This window comes from Dama dama, chromosome 5 (genome assembly GCF_033118175.1).
Source record: "Dama dama isolate Ldn47 chromosome 5, ASM3311817v1, whole genome shotgun sequence".
NCBI lineage: Eukaryota > Metazoa > Chordata > Mammalia > Artiodactyla > Cervidae > Dama > Dama dama.
Window position 1 is genome coordinate 11,038,927 of NC_083685.1, and position 12,289 is coordinate 11,051,215.

General features: G+C 51.1%; 1 protein-coding gene across 6 annotated transcripts in view; it reads right to left on the reverse strand.

The window, feature by feature from the left end:
• Positions 1–12,289, reverse strand: part of HECTD4 (HECT domain E3 ubiquitin protein ligase 4) — a 166,203-nt gene that overhangs the window by 13,060 nt on the left and 140,854 nt on the right. For all 6 annotated transcript variants that reach the window (XM_061141801.1, XM_061141804.1, XM_061141802.1 and 3 more), the window contains exons 56-64: positions 11,471–11,652; positions 10,154–10,359; positions 9,391–9,521; positions 8,895–9,100; positions 6,991–7,170; positions 4,637–5,943; positions 3,414–3,621; positions 691–914; positions 452–603 (exon numbers count right to left, since the gene is read on the reverse strand). In XM_061141801.1, the coding sequence (XP_060997784.1) occupies positions 452–603; positions 691–914; positions 3,414–3,621; positions 4,637–5,943; positions 6,991–7,170; positions 8,895–9,100; positions 9,391–9,521; positions 10,154–10,359; positions 11,471–11,652 (2,796 nt within the window). The remainder of the gene's footprint in view (positions 1–451; positions 604–690; positions 915–3,413; positions 3,622–4,636; positions 5,944–6,990; positions 7,171–8,894; positions 9,101–9,390; positions 9,522–10,153; positions 10,360–11,470; positions 11,653–12,289) is intronic.

Consider the following 12,289-nt stretch of genomic DNA (forward strand, 5'->3'; position numbering starts at 1 on the left):
TTGGAATACTGCACTATTTAAAGTGTAACAAAATAATACACATGTACAAATAAAACCTTTTGCATTTGAATGTTACAAGCAGTGGCTATCTGGGGGTACGTCAGTATTTTCCAGTATGCACGGGAGCACTTTACAGTCTTTCTACAATAACCATGCGCTATATGTGTGGGTAAAAGAATTCAGACTTTTTAAAGAATTCTGTACATTTTAGACATTTAATTAATTCAGACTGGTCTGCTTTCCAGCCCGCATGGTTTAGATTTTACTATCCTTGTGCATCAAAAGAAACGTTCTCTTCTAATTGACGAGGCTGAGGGCAGAAAGGCCCCGGCAGTAGAGCAGAGTCGGAATGTCTGGCCTCCCTTAGGTGCCCACAGCCTCCCAGGAAGCCTGCTGGCAGGCGGCCCGCACCCTCCCACCGGCCTGTCTCCTGTGCTCCTCGGCCACCCACCTGACACTGTTGAGCACAGCCTTGTCCTTGGTGGGCGGCTTGCTGATGGGCCGCTTGGTGCTCACCACCTTCCCAGGGTGCTGCTCCTTCCCCGCTTTGCTGTACTTGCTCTTGTCGAACTTGGGCTTCGGCACACCGTACTTCCTCAGGATCTGGGGCGACCCAAGAGGGAGGGCCTCAGGCTGAGCCCAGGGCATGCCTGAGGCCCAGCACAGGAGTGGAGGGGACGGGGTGGCTACCTGGGTGAGCTGGTCCTCCAGCACCTTTTTGGGGGGCCGGACATTGGTGAAGAAGAGGTGGAGGAGGTTGCCCGGCGTCTGGGAGTTGATCTGTTCTTTGCTAAGATAAATGTCCGACACTTTGATGGGCTTTGCTGGTGTCAGGCTCAGCATCTGCTCCGAGTGGGCACAGCTCTTAAATATCTCCGTCAGCACCTCTCTGGCCCCGGGCACCAGCTTCTCACCTGTCACAGGGAGGGAGGGCAAACGATTCTGCTGTGAACACGCTACGTCAGGACAAGCCCTGCAGCATCTGATTTATTTTTCATCAACAATTTATTTGGGAAGTGGGTACCGGGAGGTTAGTGGTGATGAGGAGCTGTCCACCGAGACCTGCTGTCCCCTTTCTGTGAGCACACCTCAGTGACACGTCCAGCCTTCTCTGCCATGAGGCGTGGCCCTGGGACATGGGCCCCTCCTGGACCAACCTGCTCTCCTCGGTGCCTGTGCCCGCTGCTGGCTGTGTGTGTGTCTGCACCCCTGGATGGCGGACCTCAGGGCTTACGCTGGACTCTTACATGTGTTAAGAAATAAAACTTCCACTGGGTCTGAGTCACTGTACTCTGGGGTCTCTTCATTACGGAGGTTGAACCTCCCTTAACTTCAAGAATGTGTCTATAACAGACAGACCCCAGGGAGCGAGAGGATGTAGAGGCTGCAGGAATTTTCAGTGCAAACTAGTCAATACAGTTGTTCAACAGTTACTGTTACAGGACACATTTCAAACCTGGCACAACCAGCAGGTGGGAAAGAAAGTTCTCTCAGATACAAGAGGGACTTCCCTGGTGGTCCAGTGGTTCGGACTCTGAGCTTCCAATGCAGGGGGCCTGGGTTTGATCCCCGGTCAGCAAACTAGATCCCACATGCTCCAAGAGTTTGCATATCAAAACTACAGATCTCGCCTGCTGAAACTAAGACCTGGTGCAGCCAAATAAATAACTTAAAAAAAAAAGAGAAAATTCTCTCAGAAACAAGAAAGCTGTCCAGGAGTATGAGGAAAAAAAAAATGAGGTTTTTAATCCCCAAACTTATTTTTTTGGTCCTCCTGAAGATGCTCTTACCTTTCCTAAGGGGCTAGTCAGGATCCACCCACACATTCGTCATGGCGAAGGGCCTCCCCGCCATCTGGGGGTGGGACTGACCGTTCTCCTCATCCCCTCTCTTTGGGGTGTGGTCTGGGCCACACCCAGTTCAGGGGGACGGGGCTTTGAGAACCAGAGCACAGAGGCTCCCTGGGCATCTGGGCTGCGGGTGAGGAGATGGGTGTATGGGAGGCACGACCGAGACCTAAGAGGCGACTCAGTACAACTACAACTCAAAGAAACGCAAGCGAAACGGGTGTGGCTGTGATGCGGCAAGTTTGTTTTCAAAAGACTGAGTACCTTATGTGGAAGGCTTGACTATCATGCAATAGGGAGCTAAAAGTAAATTTAGATTAAAGCATGAAAAGACTGGTATAGCATTAATTGTGGCAGAAAAAGACCCAGGGTTCCCACAGATCTTACACTAGCCAAGCCAATGTGACAGATGAGAGCTGAGGGCGCAAAGAACCACCAATAAGGGCACAGGGCCGAAGCCAGGGCTGGGAGAGAGAAGCAGACCCTTGGGAGCAAGATTCAGACAAACTCAGAGACCGAGATACATATTTTAATGCAATATTTAAAAAAAATAAAAATTAATATAAAAAACCCATGATGAGCAAAATATTTAAAGTTCTGTGCTGAGCCATATTAAAGCCTGATGCAAAAGGAAAATTCTTTAATACTGATCCTGTTTGTATTTAAAATTTTAATGGTTTACTCACCATGGATATTTTACGTTAATTTTGACTTCCGTAAGTACTGTATTAAAATACTACTTCTGAGTTTTTTCACAGCCCCATTGAATTCTGTGGCCTCACTTACCTCATTCTGGTCCCAGCCTTGGAGCAGTATTTCAAAATTTCATGACTAGAGGATAGTAATTTGGAACAGCAACAAAAACCCATACCCAATATTACATTTCTGTCCTCAGCAAACATAAAACAAATTCAACCACTCTATTGTGAAATTTCAATAATGTTAAAACAGTTGGAAAAAAGAACATAAATTTAAAAATTTGAAAAAAAAAAAAATTTAAAAATTTGAGAGAGCCTGATACCAAATAAAGACAACCACACAATGAACTACAGTTACAAAAAGAAAGGGGAAAAACTGCTGTTGCTTCTGATGCAAAGCTGGCGGGGTGGGGGTGAGTTCTCAGCCTCAGGACCTGCTAGACCCAGCTCTGTGGGTCCTGGGTAAACAACAGAAATGGGGAAGCCAGACAGAGACTCCTCGCCCCCACCCCCCCACCCCGGCCAACATACGAGCCAACAAATGACAAAGTGGGACTCTGTAGAAAAGAAATTGGGACAGTTTCTTTCTCAATAATTCATTTTAAAGGATGAGACATCAGCTGTCCTCAAGCATACAACTAAATGATTACCAGCACATTCTAGCTCCATAGGACAGAACACAAGAAATACACCTGAACTCAAACAAGGGGAAGCCCGACTAGGCAAAAAGGAAAAAACAAGTTGAATGCAAGCCCACATTCGAAGCTGATGCAGGCTGTGGCACAGTCATTCCTGGTGGTCTCTTGGCTGGCTGAACCCTGAGGGAAAAAAGTCTATTCGTTTAAAAAAAACAAAATCTGTAACCCACCTTTAATCGACTTATCATTGAAATAATCTTCTAACCCTGGGCTCCCCTGCGTATCGAATAGACTCTGATTCACTACAGACACCGTGAGGATCTCTTCCGTTGACATTTCCATCAACTCGTCCTCACCATCCAAGCTTGACAAACCTATCAAGTCATTGTTGTTAAATAAACTTGCTCGAATTTTCTCAATTTTGGCTCGGGACCTTATCTGTGTGAACAAGAAAAAGAGTCAGGATTTAAGTGGAGAAACCAGTCAATCAGCTGTATGACCTCTCTTTCCCTCCTGTCTGTCCCGAAGCCCTCTGCTCGTCTTCAGTGTTCTGAGTGCCACCTGACCAGGGCAAGCTGGCCTTCCTGATGGAGTCTCTCTCAGGTGCCAACAGCGCTTACTTGCGGAAGAATAACTCAACTAGACACTCCTGCTGCTAAACCCTGGCCAGGTCTGTGGCTTTACCTGAATGCCCAGGTGGTTAAAGGCCATGCTTGGTCCAGGCTCTGAGAAAATCCCCAGGGAGAAGATGGACTGATGAGAGGTGACTCTGGGAGAAAGCCAACCCCTGAATCCTTGAGCTTTCCTGTCAGAGCCAATGGGGTGGGGAGCGAGGGGGTACAGGTTCTCTTCCCAGGGTCTTCCTCACCATATCCAGTAAGGGGGAGGACGGTTTTTACTTTGCACCCGACTCCTGTTACAGAGGGTTCAAGATTTCTACACAAGGAGGCCCACAAGACAGATGGCATCATGAAGTGGAAAAGGAACCTGGCAGCACGTGCAGCACCTGAAACTTGGAGTCACTTGGAACAGAACAGCAAGTCTGTTCTCACATGCTTGGTGGGGATCCCTGCTCCTGATGGCAATGATTAAAACAACCAAAGGCCACTCAAAAAGATGCTACTGGGGCCCAAGAGGGAAAGCACTCGATAAAGCCCACCCCTCAGGAAAGCTGAGCCCCTGGAGCCCCTCGGCCTCCCTCCCTCCCACACCCAGCAATGAACTGTGCTTCCTTCCTGACATCAGACTTGCCATCACACTCAGAGATGTGACTTCAGACACAGATAACCAACGTGATAAATCATTGCTGTTGCTAACAGCTGCCTCAGGCAGCCCCATAAGTGCTCCAACTTCACCGATTAGTCCCTAGGAAACAATAATGGAAGGCGTAAAGAGGCTGGGGGCGTTCTAACTGCTCGTGATTTAAGTGGTGGCCAAGGCATGAGGTGCTGACCTCCACGACCGCGAAGCCTTTGATGGGGCGCGCTACGAGGGGCTGGTTGTCCAGGGACGTGACTGTGTACATGGAGCCCATGTCTGACACTGAGGCCGTTTCTGCGTTGTCCAATGGCTCGCCCAGGCTCCCCAGGCTGCCCAGGCTGCCGGTGCTACACAGGGAAATGTCCAGGCTCTCCTGGCTGGACACCACATGGGGCTCCAACAAGCCTGCAGGGATGGGCAGCTCCAGGCCTGCAGGCAACGGATCCACGGAGAGGTCACTGACTGTCTGTGAGATGCCCTGGGAGCTGCAGATGGAAGCCTGGCTGGTGGACGCGGATGCGCTGACGCTCATGGCAGGGGTCAGGCTGCTGGACGTGCTGACCTCCAAGCTGTCCGTGCTGGGGAAGCCGAGGGTCTTTTCTGGCTCAGCTTTCCCATCACCCCCCTCGGCCTTATCTTTTGGCTTCTTGGGGTCTTCGTCCTGCAGGGGGATGTAGATCTCGTCCTTGAAGACCCCGCCGTGGGCATTGCAGGCCTTGCGGATGGCACCCCTGACGATGCCCTCGTCCAGGTGGGTGGGGATCCCGGAGATCACCAGCAAGCGGCTGTGGGCGGTGGGGCCCACCAGGGCCTGGCAGGCGTCAGCGATGGCGTCGCTTGTCACGCCCAGCCCCTGCGGGTCCTTCCTGGTGAGGTGCCGGAGGATGATGAGCAAGGTCAGAGCACGATGGAACCACAGCATGTCCTCGGGCTTGCTGCCCCCGATGCTCAGCACGGTGGGGTCAGAGTCCACAGAGCGCGAGGACTGGCGCTTCCCAGAGGAGGAGGCCTTTTCCCGCTTCATCTTGACTTTCTTCCTCTTGGACAGGAGGCTGGGGCTCTGTGGCGTCTGTCCTGGGGAGGACGACGAGGAGGACGACGAGTCGCTGAGGTTCGGGGCAGTCGCTGAGGTCACCCCGCTGGCAGTGACGCTCATGTTGGTGGGCAGGGTCACCTCGGCCACCGCCAGGCAGCCCTCCATGAGTGCGTGGAAGTACGTCGAGAACCGGCCCTGGTCAGCAGCCGCCGCGGCCCCCGAGCCTCCGCATGCGCTGCCCGAGACCCAGCTCTGCGTCTCCTCATCATACAGCTTGTGGAGCTCCGACTGCAGGGCCATCAGCATGGCCAGGCAGGGGTTCAGCTGGAGGGCGATGGACGAGGACAGGCCGGCCGGGTGCTTCCTCTGCTCCAGGCTGTGCACCGTGCGCAGGAGCTCTGCCAGGAGGTGGAAAACCAGCTCCTTCACGCAGGCCGCCATGTCTGTGGTCCAGAGGAAGTTGCCTGAGGCAAATGAAAGCAGTCACAACTTAAAATAATCACCTATACAGAGCCTACCATGTGCCCGGCACTGCTCTGACGGAGTACACCCTCACAGCAACCACATGAAACAAACATACGTCCCTCATCCTCATTTCACAGATGAAGAAACAGAGGCTCCAAGAGCCAAAGGACTCAAACGCTGCTACACAGCCACACGATCTCACAGGGCAGACCAACACACAGGCCCTAACCCCTGCGCCACGTGACTGGCTACATGGAGTCAGTTCCTACAACTCTGACCTCCCAAATCAGTATTTTATTTCTCATAAAGTTATTAAGTAGGTTGGTGACAAATCACTTTCCTCTCATATCATCTGTCTGAATCCCTGAGGGCATATGAGTTTGCAACATGGTTTTCCCTCTGACACTATATTATGAAAAAATACAGAAAAGTCGAACAACTTATACAGTAAATATTTAGATGCTCACTACCTACATTCTACCATTAACCTTCTGCTGTGTTTGCTTTATTGCACATCTACCCATCCCTCTATTCATCCATAGGCTCGTCCTAGATTTTGATTATTTCAAAATGAATTGCAGGTATCAGTATGTTTTATCCCTAACCACTTAAGCAGACACATCATTAAAGTTCAATATTTAGAAAAATTTTGAGGTCAATTTGAGGCTAATTTCACAACTCTTTTAAGTTTACCATTCCATGAGTTTTGCCTAAATGCAATCTCTCTTTAACCTTTCAGGAGCTGTTACCATGTTTGCAAGTGAAAGGTGGCATGGAAGTGAACACCGTCATAGAATCAAAGTTACAATGATGGTATATGTTTGTGTGTTAAAGCAAAGTAGGATCAAATTAATCTTGTTTTCCTAGTTGGATGCCACCTTTCAAAATAATGACAGTACCCTGCAGATCATGGATGTGGAAGTCTAACTTCCACTCAGTTCTCCGGCCCCACTTGACAGCAGCTTGCAAGGGCTATCGCTCCCCCAGGCCACTGTGGCTGCCCCCAGGTAGCTGCCCCGGCCGATCCCAGGGAAGGTGGGCCTCACCAAGCAGCTCCACCACTTGTAGGAGGACGGATGTCGGGATGGTGTCAGGCTCGTCTTCAGCTCTCCCTTCGCCATCCTCTGATTTCCAGGACAGCAGCTGCTCGGCGAAGGCCATCGCCAGGGGGAACTCGAGGGGCAGGGAGTGTAACACCAGCACGGCTCCGGGTGGGGGAGATACCCCTAGAAGAAGCACCCGGAAGGAAAGCCTGTGATTGGTAGCACCTGATCAAAACTAGCTTGCGAGAAAGACCTGCCAGGTGTGAACAGAGAAACAGGGCCTGTCCACTCCTGCACTGGGGGTGAGGAGAAACCTCACTCCCCACCTGCCAGACAGAGTCTGCTGCGGGCAGAGAGGCAGTGGAGGATGACTTCCACGGAGTCCACTCTCTGGGGTGAGAATGGGACAGAGGGGACAGGGAAGGATAAACATCCCCTGATCAGTCAGCTACCACCCAGCCCGAGGTGGAGACAGGAAGTCAGGCTTTAAGAGATGCTTCGCTGGAATGGTCCTGGCTTGGTAAAGAAACAACCAGCTCCTTGGCGTGGCTGCAGTCCCACGGGAGCACCAGCTTCTCTCAGGCTGACAGAGCAGACCAGGAAGGAGGTCCCCAGACTTCAGGCACTACCAGTGCTCTGATTCTTTCTTACTGCCTTTGCATCACTGCTATGATCTAAGTCTGACTGAAGTGCCTACGATGAGGGAGAAAGGCTCTGAGGCCGGAACCCTGAACTGCACCCCCACTCTCTCTGCAAGCATTGGTCACACGTAAGCTGAGGGGGACTCCTCTGGCAGTCTGGTGGTTAAGACTGTGCTCCCAGTGCAGCGGGCTGGTCAGCGAACTAAGATCCTACATGCTGCACAGTGTGGCCTAAAAAACATTAAAACCAACAAACAAATAAAAACCCATAAGCTGGGCCACCGAGGGTCTCTGTCCAGATCAGGAGGAACCACACTGACGGCTCTGTACTTTGGGGTGAGTGTTTATTTAGGAGTGAGAGTAGGACAGAGACCCTCTATGTTTACACACAATTTCAAAAACAATGTGGGCAAAACACAATGAAAAAAACAGACCCTAGAAAAAAGAGATCATAAAGTTGTTTAGCATTGACTGAATCTCTTAAGAAATGTTCTTTCACTTTATTCCCTAAAGATGCAATGTCCCCAGGACTGGGGCTGTGCAGAAGCCAAGGCCCAATTTTGGCTGAAAGTTCACAGACATCTTTATGACTGTCTCCAGCAAGCACCTGTCTGTCTTTTTCTGTCCAACCTGCCAAGGACATGCAGTGGAAGTCTGAGAGTAGGTTTTCCTTCCTCTGTGTGCTGACTCAGAAACAGAGTCAGCTGGCCTTGGTACATAAAGTAGACAGCCAGCGACAGTGTTAGGATTTACAGAGGAGGAGCCCTCAGCTCAGTCCAAATCTACAAAGACTTAACAAAGGATGCCAGGGAGACGCGGGCCTCCCAGCCTGGCCACTAGCCTTTGTTTATCACTTACGTGGGGAGCGGACGATCAATGAGGCCCGTGCCCTAGGGAGCCACAGTATACCTGAAAGAACTCAGTTTTAATGAGAACTCGAGGAAGGGCAGCCAGGATGGTTATAGCTAAGTGATGGGACTGCTCTGTTCAGGTTGCTCTAAACAGCATGTACCCAGCACACACTTGTGAAAGGAGACGAAATTCCCCCTGTCATCCAGGCAGCATCTGCCAGGCCTTCCCTGGGCAGGAAAGAGACAACTGTTCATTTACTGTCTCTGAAGTACACTGCCCCAAGCAGTCCTATTCCTCACCCATGGGAAATGGGAACACAGCAAGGTAGAAAATCCTTTCGATTTTCACAAAGAAGGAAAGCAGAGCATGACTTCAAAGCTGTTCTTATTACCGTGAGCTAATTCACAGACTTACCCAGTTTGATGTGGACTTTGTCTGTGGAGAGGATCACAGAAGGGTACTGGTTGGTCGTGGGAGGTGGCGTGAGCCCTGTGTTGGCTGGAGATGCATCCCGCGGGTAACAGACGGCCTCGATGAGGTTCAGCTGACCATTTCGCTTCACTTTGTGGCCCAGCCCGTACACCAGCACCCGTGCCCATGGGGCCTTGTACAGAGAGGAACTGAAGAGGAGGTATGAAATTGAGCAGAGTTCCCCCAGATCAACAGACACTTTGTTGGGAGAAGCGGGGTGAGAACTGGGCACACATGTCATCCCCCCCACGTTTTAGAAGGTCATTCTTCATACAGACTAATTTCTAAAACATGGAAATTAGGGAAGAACTGTAAATAATTTTCAAATACAGTATGCATTAAAGAATAAAAGCAATGTTTTCTTTTTCTGGTAAGATTCACCAGAATCTGCCTGACTTTTTCTCTCCCTGTCACTATCTGCTGGAGTCAGGTAACTTACTCTTTGCGGAATCCAGACTGACTTTCTTTGCAAGATACGACAACGAAAGCTGCCCCGGGGAAATTGACGTCCATGTTGACTTTGGACTCGGAAATCGGAAACTCTTCGGAGGGGAACTGCTCTGGTGCTGTCTGCAGAGACGTTGAACAGGGAAAACCATGGATTCAACACAAGAGGGCATTTCATCTTCCCAGCTCCCAGGCAGGGGAGAGTCAATACATGATATCCGCACTTTAACAAGATCAGGAGGACAAAAGAGTCCTCTGGGACGAAGGACACATGGATCTGACAAGGGAGGGGAGCTGCAGAGAAAAGGCGGCTAGTGAGGTGGGGCTTGGGGAAGTCGTGTTATTTTTAAAAAATTATCTATTTTTTGCTGTGCTGGGTCTTTAGTGCCAAGGGGGCTTTTTTCTAGCTGTGGAGAGCAGGGACTACTCTCTAGCTGCGGTGTGCGGGCTTCTCCCTGTGGTGGCTCCTCTTGCTGCCGAGCACAGGCTCTAGGGCAGTCGGGCTTCAGTAGTTGTGGCTCCCGGGGTCTAAAGCACAGGCCCAGCAATTGTGGTGCACGAGCTTGGCTGCTCCATGGCACACGAAACCTTTCAAGATCAGGAATCAGACCCACGTCTCCTGCATTGGTAGGCAGATTCTTTACCAATGAGCCACCAGGGAAGCACCAAGAAAGTGTCATTTTTAGCCAGCCAGTAAGATTTCCAATTAGAACCTGTAATCCCAGTTCAGGGACATCAGAGCTTTGGACTTTCACCTGCAGGAAAGAGCAGATCTGTTTGGTCAGCTCCAGAAGGCTCTCCTCGCCCTGGTGCAGGGTCCGCGTGATGGCCACGTTGAGCCACTCTCGCACCGTCTGGGAGCTGCCCTGGTAGAAGAGGTCTGTGGCTGAGCAGTTCTGGGAATGGACACAGTGCTGCAGGGACTGCGCCAGGAGGATGGAGCTGGAGCTGATAGTGCCGTCTGGGGACGGGAAAGGAAACACAGGTGATGAGGATCACAGCAGCCCAGGGCTGTGAGATCTTAAGTAGCATAGAGGCGTGACCCAATCTGGAAAACTGGGATGAGTTAGCTTGGCCTTAGGTCTTGGATAACAGATGTTACCAATCAGATCCTCCAGGGTGGGATTCAGGAATTCAGTGGTTTTTAAATGTTTGCTTTCTTAAGCTACAAAACTGTTTTCTAAAATAAAAATTTGAGTGGAGGCCCAGGTCTATCAGGCATGTAAAAGAGGATTCAGGGGTTCCCACAGCCTGACCTACTGGCTGCCCAGGTCCACCCTTAGGAACCACCAGAGTAGCTGAGAGTGGATTTTATAACCCAAGTTAGTCATTGTGACAAAGCTTCTTGCACAAGCACTTGGAAGTTTTTCAGGTCTGTTTCAGAGCCTCTAAGTTCTTGGGGGTGGGCCAGTGGACCCCACATGCTAAAGTTGGCCTGTGGAGATGTCGTTCACAAGGGCACTTGCTGGGACCCCAGGGCTGTGAGATGTCCTCTAGGCTTAGAATGCCATCTGCCCTCTCACTCCTGCTCCCATCGCAGTTGCTAAGAGGTCAAGGGAAACAGGCTGGAGGCCAACGTGCCAAAGGAAGACAGGAGGGGCCTTCTTGTCTTCAACCGGGCTGAGAGCAGAGTCGTCAGTGTTCACCAGGGGGCACCACACCGCAAGGGCCCTAAGTTGAGCTGATGTACACAGGCTGGCCCACCAAAACAGCTCTGCTTGAGGTCATGATGAATCAGTTAGGTCTCTTTGGTGGTATGTGATGGCCAGGGGCATTTTCTTTTCTTTACATGCCAAACAGAAATGTCTGTGACAACACTACAGTGACTAGATTTCATAAATACATCATTTTCCTTGATCCATGATTAGTTAGGGAAGCTCAATGAATGCTTAACAGGTTAGCAATTTTTTCATGCTGTTTATCTATATTAAGTCTAAAGGTACTGTGATGGGACTCTTCATATGGAGAGTGAGGACACCACGCATACCTCCCGCTCAGCGCCCAGCTCACCCTTAGGGCTATTCCGTCCTGAGTCTGGTGTCTGCAGTGACACCGGCAAAGCCAAGGTTTACCTGGGAGGGGAGGAGCGAGGAGCTGATTGGACAGCAGCTGCAGGTGCTCCAGGGTAATGTCCCGGATGGCGGGGATGTGGAAGAGGCGGGTAAACAGGTGAGGCAGCTTGGGGGCGAAGATGTTGAGCAGGGCCATGCGGCAGTACAGTCTGGCCAGCGCGGCCTCGCAGCGCAGCAGCTCCCTGCAAGGGAAGGGCGGGGGAGGCACTGAGCTCTGACGCTCCGGCCACCACATCGGGTGGGCCGTGGGCTCCTGAAGAGAAAGGGCCACGTCTCAGGCTTCTCTGGCCTCATGTTCTGTGCTCCAAGTTAGATACTTGTGTTTTAAACAAAACAAAAAGCCACATTTAGGTGTTTTTTTTTTGTCATACCTCACTGCGTGAGGGAAGGTCCCTGACCAGGGACTGAACCTGGGCTTGGGCAGCGAAAGCGCTGAGTCCTAACGATTGAACTGCCAGGGAACTCCCGAGTATCAGCAGTATTACCAGGCACCCTGTTTATGGTCATGGCAACCCCCCACTGGCTAGCTGCACTGGGAGGACTGCAAGAAGAGCTTCTCGGTAGGAGGTGATGGTTTCGGGGCTTTTCAGAAAACTGTGACTCTTAGCAACGGGGTGTGCCTCTTGCTGAAATCCCTGGAAGCTATGCTTGTGGAATTGTTACAAAAGATGCTGGGTTCTATTTGGGGCAGGGGACTGTTCAGTCACCACGTGCACGTGGCCCCGTGCCGTGCATCCCTCACACCTGGGTGAGAAGAGCCCTTGAACTTCTGTGTGGGCGACTCTGACCCCTGCTGAAACATGCATGAATGACACTGCC